This window comes from Enhydra lutris, unplaced genomic scaffold (genome assembly GCF_002288905.1).
Source record: "Enhydra lutris kenyoni isolate GAN:26980312 unplaced genomic scaffold, ASM228890v2 scaffoldscaffold2, whole genome shotgun sequence".
Taxonomy (NCBI): Eukaryota; Metazoa; Chordata; class Mammalia; order Carnivora; family Mustelidae; genus Enhydra; species Enhydra lutris.
Genome location: NW_019154086.1, coordinates 2,380,950 through 2,405,377, shown reverse-complemented (window position 1 = coordinate 2,405,377; position 24,428 = coordinate 2,380,950). Strand labels below are relative to the sequence as shown.

Genomic DNA, 24,428 nt, shown 5'->3' with positions numbered 1-24,428 from the left:
AGAGTGCACAAGAGTGCTGGTACCTTTTATTACTGATCTAGACAGTGGCTCCATGGGTGCACATTTTTCATGCCTCAGTTGTACGTGTCTGGTTTGTGAGCCTTTCATAACACGAAGATTTTTAAAAGTCAAGTCTAATGCCATATGATACTTTAGTTCCCACTATAGTATTCCTGCCCACTGGTGCTCAGTGAATTCACTCTCCTCCTTGGAGGGACCTATTCCATGGCCTCCAGGCTCTGCAGTGATGAACATAGTCCTTCCAAGCTTGTGCTCAGGTGAAACTGCTCAGTAATGTTCAGGGGAAGAGGACAGAGAGAGAAGAGGAGTGAGGACAGTGAGAGTGTCCGGTCAAATGAGCGGGTTCTCCAGACTGAGTTAACTGTGCAACAGAATATAAGGGGCCTGGCATCTGTATTTTAAGAAGTGTCTGATGCCATCCAAAATCTATAAAGAACTTATCAAACACAAACCCAAAGAACAAAGAATCCAATCAAGAAATGGGCAGAAGACATGAACAGACATTTCTGCAAATAAGACATCCAGATGGCCAACAGACACATGAAAAAGTGCTCCACGTCACTTGGCATCAGGGAAATACAAATCAAAACCACAATGAGATACCATCTCACAGCAGTCAGAATGGCTAAAATTAACAAGTCAGGAAATGACAGATGCTGGCGAGGATGCGGAGAAAGGGGAACCCTCCTACACTGTTGGTGGGAATGCAAGCTGGTGCAACCACTCTGGAAAACAGCACGGAGGTTCCTCAAAAAGTTGAAAATAGAGCTACCCTATGACCCAGCAACTACACTACTAGGTACTTACCCCAAAGATGCAAAGGTAGTCATCTGAAGGGGCATGTGCTCCTGAATGTTTATAGTAGAAAAATGTCTGCAATAGCCAAACTATGGGAAGAGCCCAGATGTCCATTGAGAGATGAACGAATAAAGAAGATGTGGTACACACACACACACACACACACACACACACACAAGAATATTATGCAGCCATAATATGATGAAATCCTGCCATTTGCAATGACATGGATGGAACTAGAGGGCTAGAGGGACAATTATCATATGATCTCACTGATTTGAGGATTTTGAGAAATAAGATAGAAAATCATAGGGGAAGGGAGGGGAAAATGAAACAAGATCGAACCAGAGAAGGAGACAAACCATAAGAGACTCTTGGTCTCAGGAAATAAACTGAGGGTTGCTGGAGGGGAGGGGCCTGGGAGGAATGGTGTGGCTGGGTGATGGACACTGGGGAAAGTATGTACTATGGAGAGTGCTGTGAACTGTATAAGACTGATGAATCACAGATCTGTATCTCTGAAGCAAATAATACATTATAAGTTAATTTTTAAAAAGACTAAAAAAAAAAAAAAAAGCAACAGATGTCAGTAGAGTTCAATTTTCTGAGAAACACAGAAACAGTACTCATTCCATAGCAGAGCTTAGAAAAGTAGAGTAAAAGAAAAAAAATCCTACTATTTGATGACATGGGCCCATTTTAAGGAGTTATTTTCTGCATTGACTTGGATTGATACATGCCCATTAGAAGAACCTTTGGTTTCCTTCACCATAAAAGGGGATGGCTATGTGTTTTCACTGCCGGCTTCAGGAGATATATTTAGAAATTTCCTGAGGTCCTTGGATGCTGCCTAACATAGGTACCCCTAGACTGTAAGACACACATGGGAGGTCAGAAGGAGGTGGAGAAGTCAAGAAGTCTGAAACCTGTGTGTGTGTGTGTGAGAGAGAGAGAGAGAGAGAGAGAGACGAGCAGAGAAAAGCAGTCACCTTCTGGTTACTCTTCTATTCACAATAATTGAGAAGTGATTTGTCTTTCCTGGAGAGAGTTGATTTACTTATGCTGCTTTGTCAAGATGACTTTTCGGATGCAAATCTGAAGAGTTCGCTAGTTACGGGTGCCTTTGGTATCAATCTGATTTCATTTCCGTGGAGAAGGAATTTGTTGCACGTTTCCACGTAGAAACAACAAAATTAATGATACTTGAAACACATGAAGTAGGATAGGAAAGCCTTCCCATATACACAGCTTTAAGATCTAGTTTCCGGTTTTCTGGGCGGCTCATTCCCGAGTGCTGGTCTGGGCCCACTCAACCACATGTGGGTGCCATTGCTTCTATGTGACCATCAAGGGTCAGCAGTAACATTTTACAGTATTAAAGATAGGATGTGGGGACAACTTGATGCCTTATCTCTGATGGAACAGGAGGAATTGAAAGAAGTTTTTACACATGAAGAACTTGGGAAAGTTTAAGAGAAGACACCATCAGCTGCCTGAAGCATTTGGAATTGATTAGAGGTACATAGGTTCGCAAGTCTCCGTGACTGATCTTATCAAATGGAGAGCGTCACCTGTTACACATTAGCCACGGAAAGGAATAAACAAGCTTCATTTATGACATGACTTTTACAGGAAAATATGTCCTGAAGTTTAGATGATTGTAAACATACTTTTGGAACACAGTTTATATTGAATTTAATTTTTCGTGATGCAAATAGAACTTATTAAATCTCACCTCTCCCAAATTTGCACAGAGGAAACCCAAATCCCAAAATACTTATGTTTCACAAATATGCTGGTGTTGAAAATGATCTATGTATCTTCCAAATATGATAAAGGAACATTCCTTTTGCTTTCCATCTAACTGATGATTCAAAGTCAGAGAAGCCTTTGTTCTGTATTCGTCTTGAATGAATGTAAATCTTTAACCACCATTCAGTGAATTGTGTAATTCCCAGATTTTTCCAAAGCAAAGAACTTAGAAGACTTTTTTCCTTGTGTAGCCCCAAGTTGGGCCATTTCTCTGCTTCATTTGTCCCTTATGTCAAAGAAAGGAAAGCTGAAAAGTAAAGCTAATCATTTCTCTTTGTCATTAGGACTGATTACCTAAGAATTTTTATTATTTACAAAATGGTCTAAAAACTCCACTCTATGTATTAATCTGAAATAGAGCTAAATTGGGAAAAATGAATCTATCAACTTGGAGCTTTTCGATCAAAATACTGTTTAAATCAATTTTTCTTTTACTTTTTTAGGGGTGGTGGGGGGGTGAGATTCAGTACGTTTTAAAATATTTACACCTTTCTATTAAAAGTATAGCTATGTAGAAGATCAGAATTATATGCTTTCATATCTTTAAGCAGCAGAATTACAGTTAACTTGCATTCAACAATTAATGAATTCTTTGTTCTCACATGGTATTCCAGGCATCACTTGCTTTCAAACATTGAGCATTTCCAAATATGGCCACTAGATGGTGTAGAAGCAAAGAAATCTTTTCAACCTGTGATTTTTTTTTTTTTTTTTCCCCCAACTGTGTGAGCTGCAAGCACTTTAAAATCTGTTCTAGTGTTGGAAGAGCTCAGAAAGCAAACGCTTTCTCCACAGAGACTTTTTTTTTTAAATGGTAATTTTGTGTTGGGATTAGAAGCAACCCAGATCATCAATCCTGATTTAATTCTCCAGATCATGAAGCATTAAAATAACGGTTGATACTTAAGCTTTCACAACAAACCAAGAGGCATCATAACTTTTTAGATACACTTAATTGCAAGAAATGGTATGAAATATTTTTCTTAATTATTCCAAGGTTTCTGGACAATTTTAACCAGAATCTCCACAGAGTTCTCTTTCAAAGCCAGTAGTACAGAATTTTTTATATCATCTGCTTATATCCCATCGGTATGCCATGAATGATAGATGGGTATTTCACTATTAAGAAAAGGACACAAAATAGGAGAGGGAAAACATAATACTCGGAAAAAGCTGTGAAAATAGTATGTATAACCCAAAATCCTTGAAGTTTATCAGATACATGCTTCAACTACTTAGATTTTGTATGGAGGAAAGATGTATCTCATAATCTATTTACATTTCAATTATATCCTCAATTGGAAAATGTGTTTTTCCTACCCTGGTGTATGCTCTTTGGCTTAAAGTCTAAAGGATGCTGGCTCTATGGTCTATAACTCAGTAGACTGGTTTTCCAAAGGCATTGGTTTGCCTAGTTGAAATTAACTGTTGATTTTTACTTATGGAGTTGTGTTTAGAATCTCATCTTTAGTGTGTGTGTGTGTGTGTGTGTATGTAATGTGTATAAATCAATTTTCAGATACAGGTTTACTTACAGTCATAAGCATATATCTACATACACAGTAATTTCGATAACTAGTGGTCTAGAGTGCAATGTTCAATCCAAGCATGGAGAACACCAGATTGTTCAAAAGCTATCCCACTGAATCCATTTGTCTAGTCCTAGGCATGGGTAACTTAGAAATAGGTGTTCTTGTGTTTCCATCAGACTACCTGACAAAGAATGAGAAGACCCAAGTTCTGATTTCAAGTCTAACACTAACTGGCCATGTAATCATGAGCAAATCCTTCGTATACCTATTCTTTAAATTACCCATCTGTAAAATGGACTGGAAGATTTCACTGATGAATCCATCTCTAACATTTTATGATGTATACATTCACTGGCCAACTGTGCACCTTTTGAATTCTCAAGCTCAGATATTTGAAATCCAACAGTCTGAATCCTCAGAAAAATAGCAAGATTGATATGAAGAAATGCCACAAAAATTTGCCTGTATAGTTTTACTTACCGTCACGGTCTTGGCATCCATCTCAGTGAAAATGAATTCTCCTCCTTCAAAGTCATCGTTCATATACAGGAGAGCACTATAAGAAAAAAGAGAAAACCATTTGTATGATTATGTGCTCACAACAGATTCATCAGAACATACTGGAGATGTAATAAACTGACCAGCCTGATTGGTCAAGTTTCCTTTGAACTGGACATTGAAATAACCGACCCTCCCAACCCTAAAGAGTAAGATCAGATATAGTTTGGGTCATACCCCTGAATATTTACTTGTTTCACTTATGCTAACATTTTAATGATATTTCAAATTTCATCTCCCATTTCACTTTTTCCCAAGAAAACCTAACTAGATTTAATCTACTCCTTCGAACTTGCCCACGCTACTTATAATTCTCTTCTTCCCTCTTACCTCTTATGCTTGTAACTCTAAAGGATGTATTCCCCCCCCACCCCATGTAGCTAGAAAGCTCCAAGAGCTGTAGTCTTGCTAGGGGGTGTTCAATAAATGTTTTTGTATGGCACACTCTATGGCAGTAATTAACCACAATTAAATACATGGTGACTTCTCATTAGACACTAGAACATCATCCAATCTTTCCTCAGAGTTTCCAGTTTCTTATTTCTAGAAGGCAGACATAGGTGAGTGATATTGTAAGACCCCTATGTGCCCTGGGGCAGCAGACCCTTGGGTTCTCAGACAGAGATACATGTCCCACGAGGGATACATTTCAGTGAAAGCCAAATGATCAAATAAGGAAACTCTACTTTTTAATATGAAAACAAAATGGGCATTTTATGGATTAAGGTACAACAAAAACGTGCTTGGATTTTTATGGTGAAAATCTGAGATGACCGCTTCCACACGATCATGCTGAGCTAGTACCCGCGCCTGGAATTGGGTCGCAACCTCAGCCGCGCCTGCCGCCTGCCCCTGCCTCTGCACCATGGACCCCCGCAAAGTGAGCGAGCTTCAGGCTTTCGTGAAAATGTGTAAGCAGGATCCGAGCGTTCTGCACACTGAGGAAATGCGTTTCCTGCGGGAGTGGGTGGAGAGCATGGGGGGTAAAATACCACCTGCCACTCATAAAACTAAATCAGAAGACAGTATCAAGGAAGAAAAACCAGATAGTAAGAAGGCGGAGGAAAACATAAAGACAGATGAACCATCAAGTGAGGAGTGATCTAGAAATTGACAATGAAGGTGTGATTGAACCAGATACTGATGCCCCTCGAGAAATGGGAGATGAAAATGTAGAGATAACCGAGGAAATGATGGATCAGGCAAATGATAGAAAAGTGGCTGCCATGGATGCCCTAAATGATGGTGAACTACAGAAAGCCATTGACTTGTTCACAGATGCCATCAAACTAAATTCTCGCTTGGCCATTCTGTATCAAGAGAGCCAGTGTCTTCATCAAAGTACAGAAGCCAAATGCTGCCATTCGAGACTGTGACAGAGCTATTGAAATAAATCCTGATTCGGCTCAGCCTTGTAAGTGGCGAGGGAAAGCACACAGACTTCTGGGCCATTGGGAAGAAGCCGCACATGATCTTGCCCTTGCTTGTAAACTGGATTATGATGAAGATGCTAGTGCAATGCTGAAAGAAGTTCAACCAAGGGCCCAGAAAATTGCTGAACATCGGAGAAAATACGAGTGAAAATGTGAAGAACGAGAGATCAAAGAAAGAATAGAAAGGGTTAAGAAGGCTCGGGAAGAACATGAGAGAGCCCAGAGGGAGGAATAAGCCAGACGACAATCAGGAGCTCAGTATGGCTCTTTCCCAGGTGGCTTTTCTGGGGGAATGCCTGGTAATTTTCCTGGAGGAATGCCTGGAATGGCAGGGGGGAATGCCTGGAATGGCAGGAATGCCTGGGCTCAATGAAATTCTTAGTGATCCGGAAGTTCCTGCAGCCATGCAGGATCCAGAAGTTATGGTGGCCTTCCAGGATGTGGCCCAGAACCCAGCGAATATGTCAAAATATCAGAGCAACCCAAAGGTTATGAATCTCATCAGTAAATTGTCAGCCAAATTTGGAGGTCAAGCATAATGCCCTTCTGACAAATAAAGCCCTTGCTGAAGGAAAAGCAACTTCGATCACCTAATGGATGTCGCAATAATACAAACCAGTGTACCTCCGACCTTCTCATGAAGAAAGCTGGGGTGCTGTGAAGAGAATCCCTACCCCTCTGCTCCCCAGGCAACTGAAACATTCTACAATGGTTTGCCATTAGGGTATTCATTCAGATAATGTTTTCCTACTAGGAACTACAAAATTTAAACACTTTTTAAACCTTAAAAATATTTAAAAACATAAAAAAAAAATCTGAGATGGCCAAGTCCCTTCCTGGTTGTGGCTTCAGGAAGGTTATTTGAGAATCTCTGCTTCACTGAGATGAATCTGATGACAAGCCAAACAGATGAGGTTTTTAGTTTCCATGGAGAGTTGGTAACTGTTGAGCAAAAGCTTCATCAGTGAAGGTGGTGATGCTTGTACCTATAGTCCCGGAACGTGTACGCAGGAGGCTCCTTCCAGCATTCGTTGGCCTCAGGATCCAACAGGCAGTTGTCAGCGTGGATGGGGTGACTGAGGTCCGTTCTTCTATCCTGCTGACCTGCCGGAAAAGGGAACAGGTGAGATGACAGGAGAGCAGGAACCTCCACCAGCCAAGCTGACAGCCTGTCTTCTCCCATCACTAGTGCCCTTTGCGAATTTGAGGAGATACAAGAGAGACCCACAGAGATGAACGAACCAACTGAGCTGTCAAGAGACGGGTCCTGCTTTGGTGCAAACTTGTGAAACTGTGGACAAATCACGCCTGCCTGTTCTCCTGTGAAAGTTTCTTGATATGAAGATACAAAATAAAAATTCCATGCATTCCATGGGTCAGACTTCATGCAGGAAAGACGAAGGAGAGGGGTGAAATGAAAATGTAAAAAGAAAAGTTTGATTCAGCTGAAAGTTCACGTGTCAGTCTCCTCCCATGACATTCTTCTTCCCCTCCCACTCAACAGGGCATGGAAGAGAAGATCTAGGAGAGAAATCATGACAACAACCACAAGTGAGGAGGTCTCTGCCTTTTTAAGAACATTTCTTTGAAAAATCCCTTCATCTTCTATGCAACCACTTAACGCTTCAGGGTGTGATGGGGGACTATAATTTCCAGGTTCCTGGTTCCCTGCAAAGTGAAACCTAAAGCACGGATGTCCTTCTCTGTGTGACTTTAAGCAAGTAGGGGAAATGGTTGTGAAAGGAAAGACAGGCAAAGCGATGGCCTTCTGGAACTTGAGGGGCTCAAACAAGGAGAAACAGAGGGAAGGGGGAGCAAAGAGTGAACAAGCTGCTTCTGTTTGGGGAATTTACAACTTTGCTAAACCATGACTCTAACATGTAACAGAACTTTGTTTTACATTGTTTCCATTCTCATTTCACCATGGGTAGGAGGGAAAATGTTCAGACTCTGGAATCTTACCAGACAGGGCTGTTCGGCAGACCATGTGTGTATAGGAAAAATACAGGGTTGAGTTCAGCATGAAATAGGATTCTACAATCTTTCGAGCCTTCTCGCTGATGTCATAAAACAGACGGGCACTCTTCAGGGGAACTCGGCCTTCGTAACCAAACTGAAGACAAAGAAGAGCATGAAATCGGGCTGGGTTGACCGGAAGGCGTGAGAAAAAACAGGCACTAGGTTCCAGTAAGGCAGTGTAAAGAGGATCACGTTTGCACTGGCCAGTGGGAATACAGCCTTATGCTGCTCTTGGATTTGGGTTAGGAAAATGAGCCACTGAAATTCATCCTTCCTCATCACAGTGGGAACACTGAAACCTAATCTCTTCCTCTTGTCTCCTCTCAGAGAACACTTCTTTCTCCCCAACAACACATGGTTTGGGGCAGAATCATCATGGGGTTCAGTACGTTTTTGCATTGCCCCAGGATCTCCTTGAGGATGGGGAGGAGAGGGGGCTGTATATTATTTGTCAGATATGAATTTAGGATCTACAATGTTTGATAAGTTGATGACTCAATGAAGGGAACCAAGGAGTGATTTAAAACCATGGAGATATCATTTCATGCTTTCTCCCTTCACTTCTCCTGACACATCTACCGTCTTGACTCTCCTGTTTCCTGTGTCTACATGCACAGAAGGTATTTGATGGACTCTTAGGAACCCAAACCCAAGCTACGACTTTACTTTGAGTGCTTTCAGGACAGTTGCACCTTCAAACTTCTCATTGGGTGTATGGGGTGAAGTTTTCCCTCTGTATCCATCACCAACAAGCATGATTCCCTGGAAGCAAAATACAAGAAGATGCTTTCTTAATGACAGTGATGACTTCATCAGCTCTCCCTTTTTGCCCTGACTTCCAGGAAACTAAGGACCACAGTCAATGCTCAGACCCAACCTTATTTTATACCAGGATCCTGATATCATTAATTCTTCCCATCCAAAGAGGTATCTTCATTTAGACTTCACTCTCCATGTTCATCATGAAATACTAGATTTGTAGAAACAGGCTATCAATGTTCAATATATTGGTTAATTATTGATTAAAATGTAGAGATTTCCCAGTGACTTTATATGGTAGCAGAACACATGCTGAATGGCTATTGTCCTAGGTATAAAGTCACTAACTATTACAGATCCAGGAGTTGTGTCCAGATCTGGACAAAATTCAAATCATCCCAATGCAGGCTATGAAAATGCCCCCACACTGATGTGCTTGTCCTAAAGAAAGTGACATTTCAGGCCTGGTTTCCTGACTCCAAGTGAGACCAGGACCAGAGAGCTCCAGGGCTCCCACCAGGTCAGCTCCATCAGGCTCCCCTCCCACCCGGGTCCTCACACTGGCCACGCTGTGGAGCTCCCGGCACTGTTCCTCTGACAGGACGTTATCCAGGAGAACCCGCTGAGTCCCATTCAACTGTTCCGAGTTATAGACAAACGTGATGTTCTCATAGAGCAGAGGGCCACCTGAAGAGACAGAACATACCGTCTTCTCTGTTACCTCTGTTCCCAAGGTGGGGGAAGCACAGGACACCCATCAGTTTTCAATGTGAAATTCATGAGAATCAGTTTGCTCATGAATACTTTTGCTCATGAATACTTAAGAATGCAAAGACACGTTGGAATCTTGCTATGTACACTATGGATTCAGGAAAAAGACAGATGTCTGACAACCAGGTTTCTCCATAACATCACAATAATGGTGTCACATTTGTACAGTATTGTGGGTTTGCTACACTATCTTTTCATTTGATTCCAGCAATGATCCTGCAAAGCAGACTAGGAATCTCACAGGATGATGTTCAGAGAACTTCTAGAATTTTCTTTGTAACTGCACACATCCTTCCCCACAACACTTGGCTCCTCACTCTGTTAAAACATCACATTACTTGATCACATGTTTGTGCCCCCATACGTGACATATATACCGCAGTATGGAGAGAAATATCTTCACTAGAAAACTCAGCTGGTAAATGTACCATCAGGACAGCCACACCCAAGCCAGCCAAATCCTTCCTAGTCTCCTTCCCGCCACCTAATTGACTCTAAATGGTCTTGTTTGTGGAATATTTATTTTTTTTTTCTGTTCTCTGGGCAAATCTTTATATTACTTTCTATGCATGGGAAGGTTTCCTATAGGCCCTGGCTCTCTCCCTGGATAGGGCCCACAACTTCATGAAATTAGCCCATGTGGGCTTTTCAAAAGGAGATGATTTGGGGTCATGCTTTAGGTGGTTAATGACAAAAATCTAGACCTGACCAGGCTCTTTCCTCACAGAGGACAGAACTGAAGGATGAAGCTTCTGTTGGCAAGGAAATCTTCAGCTGTAATGCAGTGCAACCAGCTTGAGCTAAAAAATTGAACAGAAAAGGAAAAAAAAAAATGTTCTGGTCTTTATAAACTCCTAAAGGACCTGACACATGCCTGTCAATAACAAGAGTCCACCTGGGAGGGAGGCACAGGGAGGGCTCAGCTGTTCCCTTCTTCTCCCTCAATGGTCCCCAACACATGGACCTACAGCACATCAGGTGAAGAAGGAAGAAACCAACGGAAATGGATGTCCTCTCTAGTCCTTTAAAATTAACTGGTGAAACTAAGGAACAGCACCACGTTTATTAATATTCTAGTTATGATGAAAGATTCATTACAGTCCACCATTAGTGGAGTATTAAGATAAAAAGACAGCGTCTCCCAATCTTTAATAATATATGGTTATCCTTTAAAGGAAAAGTTCCCTAAGGAGAGGCAGTGCTGACACATTTTTTTTATCCCAATTTTGCTTCCACACTTACAATTATAAAACTGTAAGTGTCGTATTTATTTATCTTTACAGTTTCATATAACTGTAATACCAAAAGCAATTCATAAGATTAAATAAAAGCAAGACCATAAAACTAACTAAATTCAAGTTAACAATATTAATTAAATGGTTAATGTTATTTTGCAGGAACCAAAAAGCTACATTCCACAGGAATGTTCTACTCACTGATCTGGCCCAGATTCTTTGGAGCCAGCATCCTTTATAGTATTTCTGTTGTGTAATGACTCATTGCACTGCAACTTCTCTCAATTGCAATTACTATGAAGTTGTAGTGTACCATGATAAATTTGGGCCTTCGTCTGCTCCTGATACATTATTTATACATTTGTTGGGCTTCATATTTTGTTAGTCTTCAGTCACTGAAGTATCACCAACGGGTGCCAGTGGGTTAGTAGCCTCACCCACTGCAGTGTGAAGTCTCATGGTGGGACTTGGCTATCAGGTGGTTATTTACATGACCCACTAGTTGCCCTTATTAATTTTTTTAGATTGTCATAAGAAATCTATAAATACAGAATTTCTCAGATTCCAGGAATCTGACCACGAGGTATAGTTTTAGTACCAATCTTTTGGATGAACAGAGAAAAATATATATATACACATACATACACAATTCAGTGTTTCTCAGCCTTTGTTCTGCAGAAAGCTTTTGATGAGAAAAGGAGTTTCTTGATCAAATATGTTTGGGAAGTATTAGGTTACATAAAATTTAAGAGGACTTCTTAGAACTTTTAATATGTAAATAGGCATGAATATCCTGACTATCAAGATAGCATGAAGCAGTTCTCTCCCTTAATTGAGCACAAAAACCAACCTTCCTTCCTCACTCCTTCTTTCCTCCTTCCTTCCTTCCTCCTCCTTCTTTTCTTCTTCCTCCTTCCTCTCTCCTTCCTTTCTTCCTTCCTCCCTTCCTTCTTCTCTCCTTCCTCTTTCCTCCCTCCTTCCTTTGTTCCTATGGCAGAGAGACTGTAAGACGGCCCCCTGATGATCACTGCCTCCTGGGATTCATGGACTTACGTAACTTGCTTTTCTCAAGTGTGAGTGGGGACTGGAACACACTTCTAACAACAGAATATGGCAAAGGTGATGGGGCATCACTTCTGTGACTGAATTACATGAGACTGCAACTTCCATCCTGCTGGCAGAGTCTGCCTATTGCCTTCTCAGCTTTCATTGTAGACAGACTCATGCAGCAAGGAATGAGGAGGCCTCCTCCAGCCAGTGGTCAACTAGGAACTGAGGACCACTGTCCACTAAGACTTTAGGAACCAAATTCTATCTTCTGAGCTGAGAAGAAGATAGTTCCCCAGTCAAGTGAGATCTCAGAGATGATCAAAAACTTGAGGGAAGCCTGTGCCAGACTGTGAAGCAAGGGACCTTGACAAGCTACCCCCAAATTTCTGACCCCCCAAAATGTGGGATAGTGAATGTATATTATTGTAAGCTGCTACATTTGTGATTTATTTATTTGTTTATTTATTTTGGCAGCAATAAAAGACCAGAACATTCCTCTCCCCAACAGGACCTCTTAACATAAAACACAGGTTGTTTGGGAAAAGTTGCTCTAATCTACGTAGCTGTTTAAGATCCATAGCCAAATTAAGGCAGTTTCCCAAATATTTGGAAAAGTAAACCACATATTCCATTCCCACTTAGGTAAAAGAGATGTTCCTTCAACAAGAAAGACAAGCGACTTGTCGGTTCACTGAAAAGCACTTCTAATATAAAAGTCAAAAAGAAATGGATGACAGATAAAGGGTTGAGTGAACCAGGTTGGTCTGTATTATATCATATTTTTTCCTTTCCTCTCTTGAGAGTATATGAACTTTAAATATAATGACCTGATTTTCAAGAGACAACTTTTAACAGTTACTAAAACTAAAACATTTAGAAAAATGTCTATCATTCCTAAGTTCTGTAGAAGTATTTGCTATTACAATGTTGATTATTTAGTATTATAGGAATATATGCCTGGTCTATTATGTTAAGTTCTAAGTGTGGCATCTTAATAAGTATAAAGGAGTATATTTTCAAAGGGCTACAGGGACATTGCCAGTTCTCCTAGTCACGCCACATGGAACATACAAAGATCAGGAGAAGGGACAGAGTACAAAGGAGTCTTAACTACCCGCCCACTCACAGCTTCAGGCAGAATCCATACGAGAAACCTGCCTTTCATGTAGTTAACACAATCACCACTGAGCATAGACTTTTATACAGAGGCTTCCCACACATGCATTTCACAAGACACAACCAACTACCCACCCACTAGCCAAAAGGGAAAAAAATAATAGAAGAAGAAGAAGGAGGAGGAGGAGGAGGGAGGAGGAGGAGGAGGAGGGAGGAGGAGGAGGAAGAGCGAGGAGAGAGGAGGAGGAGGAGGAGGGAGGAGGGAGGAGGAGGAGAAGGAGGGAGGAGGAGGAAAAACAAACACTGTCATTGAAACACACACACGTAGTGTGTGACTAGTAGCACACCAGACAGAGGAAAACATTAAAATAAAAATAAAACTGTGCTCCAATAAGTTGTGGTTCCTGGGGCCTGATCTGATGGCTTCAGCCAACTCCTAACCACAGCTCAAGGAGATTCAGCTAAACAACTTAATTCTTCTCTCATTCATAAAGTATGTGCCTGGCTCGGATTCTCCAGTTGCAATAAAGAGGGATCATCTAGGAAAATACTCCTTTGTGCTCACTGCCTGTGGCTCACATGGCAAGAAGCAGCATTTTACCATAAATATTACAGTGTCCTACAAGTCACAACAGGGATGTGCTAAGTAACCAGACCTTATGTGAGCACAGCCCTTTACGTCTACAGAAGACTTTTCACACTGTTCCTCAGCACAAAGTTGTTGCCCTTCTTTTACAGCTGAAGATCACAGAGCCCAAAGGCCTCAAGTCTCTAGGTGTCCATCACACCACAGCACAACAGACTAACCAATCCTGGAAACTGGGATGCCTGATTCCAAGTTCAATGTCATTTCTACTATACTGACGGGATGATTGTGGAGCAGGACCTTTGGAAACTGGCACGTGAAAGGAGAATGGGTAAGGGATGGGTGTTCTTAGTTTCATGATAGGCATATTCCGTGGACTGGAGTCTGTCTGGGACATGGTCCTGGGCCACTCCTGTAATGCTTCGGAGAAGTCCAGTGTGAATGCTACTAATTGCCGTCAGGCAACCAAGTAGATGACAGTCGCTTTGTGGAGGAGGAGAAAAGCTGAAATATAGTCTACTCTGTGAAACACGCAAGCTTTCTTACCTCCCTGACATGTGCTTGGAGCCAGACTAAGATAGGAAAGCGTTTTCTGGTTGGGAACTTTGCCTCTGTCTACCACTGTTCTTAATTTAGAAACTATTTAAATCTCCAGTGACTCCACAGAAGTCTTTCCAGTGGTTTCCCAGAGGACATCCTAAGATTCAGTAGCCCATTCAACTAAGCAAACTCTACAGAAATGATAGACTTTGGTAGCCCAGCCAGTCACGGTCTCTCCCCCTCCTGGGTATAGTCTCCTGATCTACTCTTCATGCTAGCCTTCCTAGTCAGCTGCTGTACACCAAAGTCCTGGGGAGCCGGGGGGGAAAAAAAAAAAAAAAAAAAAGCTTTGAAATTTGGCAACCATCCTGGAGTTTCCCAAACCTTTACAGCAAAGTGCTGGCTTCCTGGCACGTACTTCCTGGGTGATTTCTCAGCTGAAAAAGCAACACGAACTCTGGCTGACCATGGAACTCTCTGGCATTTGTAGAACAGCTTAGGCTTTGTGGCTACAAACTGGGGGCCAGGTCAGATTAGATGAGTGTTTTATCCTGTTTACTGCCTCAAACTGACTTGGAAGCTGAGGAAGGAAAGGGCTGGGAAATGTGAGAGCTGTGGAGAGCCAGATGTTTTCCAATCAGCTGGAGGAATGTGCTGTCACACTATCTTGTGGGGGAAAGGAGTACTGTACTTCTCAACGCAGGTTTTTAAAACCTGCTTATCTTGCTGTTATTTAATCAATAAAGGATGCATTTTGGATCTCTAGACACTTTTATGTTCCACCTCCAGCTAAGTAAGGGAAAATGGGATCTAGATCTGGATTCAAAAACCTGGGTTTGAATGCCTGCTTAACCCATTATGAGCTGTGAGACACTGGACGTGCCACTGTATCTCCGTGGGCCTCAGTTTTCTTGCCTGGAAAGTGGGGACAGTTGTCTCATATGAGATGCTTCCAGTATTCAAATGAACTGTGTATAAATTTGCCTGAGAAATTATAAATTATAACAACATTTAGCTTTATCTAAAAACTACTTTGACAACACTCTACATGTGTTTCTATGAATTTTGATCTGATGTAAGTATATCACATTCTGCTCTCTCCATGTCTGTGCCTTTGTTCCATTGTTTTATCCACTAATATGGCTCCCTCCACACCGCTGTCAATGCAACCTAAATTCTACTCACCACTCGGAGTCCTGCTCGAATATATGTGCTTCAAGCACCGTAGATGAACTCAGCTGATAGTCCTGTGACCTGTCTCTTCAAGTTCCTCTGATGTGCAGTATACTCTGTACTATCTGGCACTCACTCACTAGGTGACAGAAGCCCCGCGACCTCTCCAAGCCTCAGGTACTCAACTGATCATTCTGTCCCTGCCTAGTTCACAGGACTCCTGTGGGCAACAGATAAGGGAGTGAATCTGGAAACATTTTTGTTGGAAACCAAAGGTGATGACATACAAATCTGAGACACTGTTTTCAAGTCTTGCTTTCAGAATGTCATAAAATATAGTAGCTTAGTCCTATTCCTTAGTTTCCAGAGAAAGTGGACTCTTCCTTAATTTAAATAACAACGAGCCAAGTCCTACCTCCTCCTTTCCCTCCTGTAAGCAGAAGTGCACAGATACTTACCCTCTCTTAAGTCTCGATCTATCTTGGGCGATGACTTTTTCCCCATTGATAATCCATGAACTTCTGCCCCTTCCACGTTCACTCCTGAAGGGACCCTGCCCATTAAAAACAATTGAAATGGAATTTCCCACTGATTAAGGATGTTCAAAGACAAAGGGCACCTTACTCTTCTTAGCACCCTTTTTTTTCTTGACAGTTAATTGTATCCATAACTTCACCCTTCTTGAGATTAGACATTAAGTCTCAAAAGAGCAGAAAAATATTAGCACGTGCATCTTTGTAATGCTTGGAGTGTTGTTATTTTTGTCCTGAGCATAGAGCACACCCCAAACAATAGCTGAACTGAAATAAAGCATGATCTCGTGCAGTGGTTCTTGACTATTCCAAAAAAGAAGACACAAGTTTCAAACTTGGAAAATATACAAATCACAGCATGATATCCTTTCAATATACACAGACTGAACAAATCCAACTCTGCATGTCCACTCTTGGAGCTCTTGTAATAATTTTAAACCACCCAGGATTGAGGCCTTGCCACCTAGAGAAAGACCACAAGATTTTGAATAGGAAGATTTTCATCTACCAGTCCTTCATGGTGACACTCCAAAAGAGTCCTTTGCCTTGTCAGAACCTTGATTTCTGAATTTGGAAAATTAACAGGCTAGACCAGATCAGCTCAAACATGTAACTCCAACATTCTATGATTCCTCAAACTGCTTGTAACATGTAAATTGATTTTTTTACTTCTATCATTTCAAAAAATGAAGTCTCTTCATTTCTGATTGAGTTAATGACACCGAGTAGTTTAGCTTGCAGTGAAACTTTTTGGGCTTCCTGCTTTCAAATACAGTAAGGGAATTCAGCATTAACAAGAAAAAACTAAGCTCTATTCTATTAATCAAAAACAGAATCCACAGAAGGTGTCACCTTCAGAGATCACCTGATCCAACCCCTTCCTTGGAGGGAACACAGAAGACTAGAAAGGAAAACAAAGCACCCAAGGTCACATGACTGTAGAAAGAGCGAGCTGGGACCAGAAGGCTGAGCTTCTAATTCCCAGTGTAGAATTCATTTAATTATATCTTTTTGCCTATTTCATTGAGCTAAGATCCTTATAATGGGTATGACTCTAAGTATTTCTTCTCATTAAAAGTAAACGGATTGTGTTCTGAATGAAGAACTCACCGATTCTCATCCTGTCGTCCACCATACCGGATCCAATAATTCTGTTTTAAATTAAAAAAAAATCAATAGCTTTGTCACTAAAATATAATGCATAAAAAGAAAATATAAATTTAAAACACTCAAAAGATCTAAAACATTGGGAAACTTGCATATTGTATTAAGATACAATATTTTTTTAATTAGTAAAAAGAAAACCTAAAGGCAATGAAACATGGGCAAAGATAAAATGATGCACAAATGGATTTTTGAAAATAAAAGGGAATTAGCTTAAGTATTTATATTTTTTATCCAAGAAGTGGATAAAATTTGATGTCAGGAAGACAATTAAGAGATCATTCAGTCCAACTCCCTTATGTTTCATGAATAAAACAAACAAGAAAGTCCAGCTTGATTAATTATCTGTGCAGGATCATAAAGTAACTTTTCTGAAGTTTCCTGGGAGAATGCAATTAAAAAAATAATAAGTAAGGCTGGGTATAAGCATACTATAGACATTGAATGCAATTAAAAAAATAAGTAAGGCCAGGTATAAGCATACTATAAACATTATTTAGAATTAGTATACTTAAAAATTTTCCTAATTTTTAAAATATGCCAATAAAAACATAAGACAGTAATGAAAAGAATGTTACAAATAGGATATATTACAAATAGTACTTTTTTATGAATATGTGACAGGTACAAATGTAAAGAACTTATATAGTTAACTAACAGATATATGAAAAAAGGCATGTCCAGATAATTCAGGTCACAGAAAAAGTAATTAAGACAATATGTGAAAAGTTAATTTTTGTTAGCCATCAAAGAAATACAAATGAAAACAACAGTGATATACCATTTTGTATATAAGAAATATAAATGATTTTTAATGTTATTTCTCATTGCTGAGGTATTCATAGTAAACTGGTACTTCACGCACTTCTAGAACCAGTGAAGGTATCAGAAAATTCCCTTAGAAAAGCAATTTCAAGAACTTTAAAACTTCTCATGTCTTTTTATGGCAGAATAATCCCATTCCTGGTAATTTATTCATAGGGCATAGTTCAATACAGAGGGAAAATGCTTCATGCATTAAACATGGTAGAAAGAAATCAGAAACAAATCAGACGTCCAGTGTCAGGAGAACAGTTAATTTATTGCACGTCAATTCTATTTACATAGCTAAAAATCATCTGAAAAGCTGTAAAAATGTAGAAATTGCTTATGACAACTTAAATAAAAATCAGAACAGAAATCTCTCTGTACCGGCAAAGTTGTATCTTCACATGAAGAATGACTAAAAGTCAACATGGACAAGTGGAGAAAAGTCAGCATGATGAATAGTACAGGTGACACTGATTTTGTTCTGTATGAAGTCTTTCTAGTCTTTAAAATGTGTAGGAGAAATACAAAAGCTCGCATCCAGAATTTAAGACATAAAACAATCCTGAGGCAAATGCAACAGGTGCAAAACATTTCTCTTCCCCCCAAATATATCTGCTTTTGACTTTGGATCTCAGTGATATGGAGATCTATTAAAGTCTTTTAATGTTTATCATACACTGAGTAAACACCCACCCCTGCCTCCCTGGGTTTTGTTAATACAAGACAGGAGATAAGACTCTTCAATAAACTATATGTTGGCTAACTGAACATAATTAAAACATTGAAATTAATAAATAAATAAAATTGTGTATAAAAATGTGTATAAAATAAAATAAAATAAATAAAATTAATAAATAAATAAAATAAATAAAAATGGAATTTCAAAAAAAAAAAACTTCAGTAAATCAAGCTGGGAAATAAAATCATGAATAAGAAGTCCACTGAGGGGGTGCCTGGATGGCTCAGTGGGTGAAGTCTCTGCCTCTGGCTCAGGTCATGATCTCAGGGTCCTGGGATGGAGCCCCACATAGGGCTCATGCTCAGCAGGGAGCCTGCTTCCTCCTCTCTCTCTGCCTGCCTCTCTGCCTACTTGGGATCTCTCTCTCTCGCTCGGTGTCAAATAAATAAATAAAATATTAAAAAAAAAAAAGAAGTCAATTGAGTATTCTTTTAAAACACATTTCCTTTTCCCTCTTTGCTCTTACCGGTTCTGTGTATGAAAATCCCAGGCCCTCTGCAGCTGATTTTATTAGTACTGATTCCATTTTATGACGCTTCACAAACATTGCCAAATCCTAGAGGAAAAAAGAAATGAATGAAAAGTTTATATTTAAATAACAGTTAAGAAATAAGATAAATGTTCAAGTGGAAATATTTTTCAATAGACAGTGACAAGTGAGCTAAAAAAATATTCACAGCTGCACAAAAAGTCTCCTTCTCAATAGATTTTCACAAGCTGTCATGTAGGAGAAAAATATGCTTCTGGCATTAATACTGAAGTACAAAAGAACTGCTTTCTAGAACCTTGACTCAATGGCTAGATATCTTCCAGAGCAGTGCTACATTTTTACCAATTCTGCCCAGAGCATCTAGCAGAATGCAGTTTCTTCTCAGGACCTTGGTCTCACCTCTCTGGCCTCAATGGATGCTGGGTCGCTGCTGTCATCCAGGAGACTCTCATAGTAATCTACATTGTCTAGGACGTCCTCATCATCTGGATGGAGGAGAAGATAAGCCTTGGCACACTCCAAGGCTTTCACATATTCACCAACTGAAAGACCAAGGAGTTGTAGCATTAGAGTCAGGCTAGGTCCATCTAGGGGGTTGTAAGAAATACTTCAACATGCCTGTGAGAGGTCCGCAGTAAACACGAGTAAGAGGGAGGATAAGGTGAAGCTGAACAGCATATGCAGAAATGGTCACAGACCAAAACAGATTGTCAAATACGGAGAAACAACTGATGGCTGCCAGAGGGGAGGTGCGTGAGGGGATGGGGGAAATTAAGGGGATCAGGAAGTACAAACTTTGAGTTGTAAGATGAATAAGTCACAGAGCTGAAAAGTTTAGCATAGGGAATAAAGTAAGACTGTAATAACGTTGTTGGGTGACTGATGGTGACCATGCTTATCATTAATGAGCCCTGAGTGATGGTCAAGTCATCATGTTGTACACCTGAAACTAATACAACACTCTGTGCTAATCATACTTCGAAAGAGATAGCCACAGACAAAAGAAAGGACATGATTTCAGGTGTTTAAAATGGTACTACCTTTGGTCTGCTTTGGTGCTAGATGTTTTACATCAATTATTACAAGTTTCCACCTGAAGATGTTTGTTGACAACTTCCATTAGTTAATACAAATAAGCAGAGCAGAATTTTGGCAGTTAATTTTGTTTTTGTCCTGAGTTCGACCACACGACATCTAAAACCGATTTCAGCAATCCCAATTCTATTAATTGCTTATAAGCGTGAGGAAAGATGTTCAATCTCTCCTTCTCAATTAGATAAATAGAAATTAAAACTATACTGAGATAAAAATTTTCACCTAGTGGGATTCGGTAATAATCTAAAATTTCACAATATATTCTGTTGATGAGCAATGAAAAATGTACTATACATGGAAGAAAATTTGGCAACATCTATCAAAATCTAAAATGAATGAATGATTTGACACAGGACTCGTACTTCCAGAAACTCATCCTATAGATATTCACTTGTGGATGTGAACTTACATAAAATATTACACATTTGATCCTTGATTGAAATACCAGTTACTAACAACACAATACCCATGAGTAAGGAGACACATAAAATAAATTACAGTACAATGGCATGTGGGTGTAAAGAAAAATTAATGAGGAAGATCTCCATGTATCAATACAATTAGGTTAGACCATATAAAATTGCCAAAATTTGGCTTTTACTGACCTAAGCAAAGGGTAATTTCATAGATCCAACCTACTAAAAAATACTTTTTATGATTTTATTTTTAAGTAATCTGTACACCCAACATGGGGCTCAAACCCACAACCCCGTGATCAAGAGTAGCATGCTCTACCAACTGAGCCAGCCAGGCACCCCTGGTACTATTATTATTATTATTATTATTATTATTATTATTATTGAGAGAGATAATCTTAAGTAGGCTCTTCGCCCAGCACAGAACCCAATGAGCTTCGTCTCAGGACCTTGAGATCATGACCTAAGCTGAAATCAAGAACCAGATGCTTAACCAACTGCACCACCTACGCGCACCCTCCTTACTTATATATATTATTAAGTGAAGAAAGCAATGTAAAAAATCAGTGTAAATAATATGCCACCTTCTGTGTATGAGAGGGGGAAATATGTTAGGGTGTGTGTGTATACATGTTTTAAAAAAACATAAATTGGAAACTGGGTTGTAGGGCATGAAATTGGGCTGCAGAAAAAAGGAAGAGAGGGAGGCTTTTATGATATTTGGTCTTTGAACTTGCAAATATATGACCTTTTAATATTAAATTGAAAATCATGTAAAATGTGTCTAAGAAAATTTTCAGGACATCATCACAGCATTTGCCCACTTGTGGTTTCACAAGTGCTCTCTTTGGCCTGAGTGGCGGTGATGTGAGATGAGAGAAAAAAAGCCATAAACCCACATTGCCTCAATGGTAAAGTGGGAAATACAGAGGAAAATTCAATGTCTGTAATGATGAACGACACCCCTTCCCCAAAGGTCTTCCGGGACGATCCACACTTTACCTCGATAGTAGGCAAACTGTAGGTAGTCATAATGAAGGGGAAGAAAATTCTCAATCGGAGAGAGGCGGCCAGGGCGAGTGGCGAGTTCCCTCACGCATTCGTGCTGACAGACCAGCACCTGCATATAGTGATCTGGAAGACAAGAGTGAGAGGTGGGTCCCTTCCGCTCACTGGCGTGCCATACACACACACACACACACACACACATATATACATACATTTATATGTGTATGTGTATATAGATGTTATATTGGGGTGTGGCCAATATTGATCAGGAACCTATTCTACCCAGTTACAGAATAGTCCACCGCCTGAACATTGGAAATCCTAATACTGTAGGGACTGCTAAAATAGGATATGGAGGAAAGCTCAAGAATTTAGATACACATTCTGCCTCTTTCTCTTTGTTCCCCTTTCTGTGTCCCATCCTTCTTGCTGTAAACAGCTAAGGATTCTCAAGCATAGGGTTGTCACACTCCCTTTAGCTCTGGGCTCTCACTCATCCACACATGGGCTGAGGAAACGAAAGTAGCTAATGTCCCAGAGAAACAAACACTTCTTACATTTTGCCCCAACTTTGATTTTTATAATGAAGATGGAGGTTTTCTCCAGAAAGATTTTATTCTTGCTTGCGCAGAGCAGGCTCTCTTGAGACTAATGATAAAAATCGTCTGACTTCATGACTTCACATTTTAATTTACCACAACTGCCTCCTCTCAACAGAGAACCTCTCAAAGGTTCTCTGTTGGGCAGTTTGGCTTGTCTCTTGCTGACTTGAAGAGGGACCCTAGAGCACAACAGAAAGGGCGTGTGTCTCTTCTGGCGTGTAGGCAAATGGGCCAGTTCTTGCACGACCTAACTCAACCCAACACAGAACAGCTAACATAATCTCTACAATCCACTGGTTCTTAAATACAGCAGGAGGATGAGAAGGGAAGAATAAGCTCTGTTTACTTGTGTAGTATGTAGAAATAAACAGCTATATAAATAGCCAACAAATAGCTGTTTTATTTCTTATGAAAATGACAAACAACCTTCAACTGTTTTCTCCTGGTTAGCTGGCCACTGACATTCCTCTTTACCTTCTAACACACACTCCTCCTAATTCCAAATGACAAGCAAAAGGAAGAGGTGGAAAACACACCCAGTATGAACCCAAAATCTGAAGGAAGGTTATTTTTCAACACAACATACAAAGAAAAACAAAATGAGAGTCACAAAATTATATTCCTTAGGGCTTTAACACGCATGCCTGGAAATAAATAACTACATTGAGAAGACATTTGTGTTTTTAATGTTCTTCTAACTCTAAAATTAAAATATTCTGGTTTCCTAAATATACTCTGTATTTCATTTTTTATTGTTTTTTTAAAGATTTTATTTATTTATTTGTCAGAGACAGAGAGAGAACACAAGTTAAAGGGAGTAGCAGGCAGAAGGAGAAGCAGGCTCCCTGCTGAGCGAGGGGCCTGATGCAAGACTCCATCCTAGGACCCTGGGATCATGACCTGAGCCCAAGACAGACACTTAATGACTGAACCACCTATGTGCCCCCGCCATTCTGTATTTTAAAAGCCAGTTTCACTTCTAATTTAGAAGGTTTTTTTGTTTTTTTTTAAAGAAGATTCTATTTATTTATTTGACAGAGCACAAGCAGGATGGAGAGCAGAGGGAGAGGGAGAAGCAGGCTCCCCACTGAGCAGGGAGATTGCCTTGGGGCTAGATCCCAGGACCCTGGGATCAAGACCTGAGGTCAAGGGCAGATGCTTAACTGACTGAGCCATTCAGGCGCCCCTTAGAACAGTTCTGAACCAGACAAGAATTCACAGAGTTAGGATAACACATAAGTTGTGTTTCTTGTCTCCTTTCTGTATCAAGTGTTATTGTGCAATTACTATGATTTAATACATTTGAGATCCAAGACACTTCTGTGGGAATACTGTTTAAAATTCCCTTCTCATAATAAATTGAACATGTGTTGAATTCTCGAGAAGACTTGCCATATTTCTGTAATATATAATATTTGACTGAGTGTCAAGAGCCGTGACTTTTAAAATCAGTTTCCTTTACTGGAAGCGAGGGTAATGGTGGTGATAGTTGTATTAAGTATTAAGTATTAAGAGCCCGAGTTAAGAGATCTCTATTCTTTTCCAGCAACCAACATGTTATGATGACCTCATGCAAACCATTACACGTTGTTCTGTGGGAATCTGTCTGTCAGTTTTCCTAAATCAGATGTAGGACCTTTGCCAAAGCTGTTCAATGCCCATTGATGGAGGCAAGTCTGGAGGAGGTGGAGACAGGGCACACATCCTTACACAGCTACAAGGTAATAAACTCTAATAAATGAAAAGCATTCCCAAGTAAAAGAGTAAGTATAAACAAATACTTAACAATTGAAATGTGAAACACACATAAAACTGACATTCGAATGAGCAGAGCTCACAAAAATGCAAGGAAATACTGTGCCAGAGGCTTAGCAAAACAAAACCTGGGGGGAAAAATCCTCAATAATTCAGATACTGGTACTGATTTTAGATGAACTGAGTTGGTTTTGGGTAATTGACTATGAGGCAAATAGTTCATCCAACAAACTGATTTTCAGTCTACTGCTTAATCTAAATTTTGAAAGATGTTTCCCAGTTGTCCCTCTCAAAGACCTTGACAACTTATGACCTACATTTTCAAAACATACAGTATTATTAATCCTTTTAATCTGAAATGTGATTGATGGTTATGTCATTTCCTTCCTCCTTCCTTTCTCCCTCCCTTCCTC

General features: G+C 40.0%; 1 protein-coding gene and 1 pseudogene across 1 annotated transcript in view; one reads left to right on the top strand and one right to left on the bottom strand.

Moving 5' to 3' along the window:
* The window catches only part of LOC111149280 (prolyl 3-hydroxylase 2), a 150,532-nt gene that overhangs the window by 4,711 nt on the left and 121,393 nt on the right, over window positions 1-24,428 (bottom strand). The window contains exons 4-13 of the mRNA XM_022506263.1: window positions 21,653-21,784; window positions 19,539-19,681; window positions 19,116-19,205; window positions 17,047-17,087; window positions 15,862-15,956; window positions 9,492-9,619; window positions 8,840-8,935; window positions 8,117-8,267; window positions 7,141-7,258; window positions 4,644-4,719 (exon numbers count right to left, since the gene is read on the bottom strand). Of these exons, the coding sequence (XP_022361971.1) occupies window positions 4,644-4,719; window positions 7,141-7,258; window positions 8,117-8,267; window positions 8,840-8,935; window positions 9,492-9,619; window positions 15,862-15,956; window positions 17,047-17,087; window positions 19,116-19,205; window positions 19,539-19,681; window positions 21,653-21,784 (1,070 nt within the window). The remainder of the gene's footprint in view (window positions 1-4,643; window positions 4,720-7,140; window positions 7,259-8,116; window positions 8,268-8,839; window positions 8,936-9,491; window positions 9,620-15,861; window positions 15,957-17,046; window positions 17,088-19,115; window positions 19,206-19,538; window positions 19,682-21,652; window positions 21,785-24,428) is intronic.
* LOC111149288 lies at window positions 5,572-6,693 on the top strand (annotated as a pseudogene).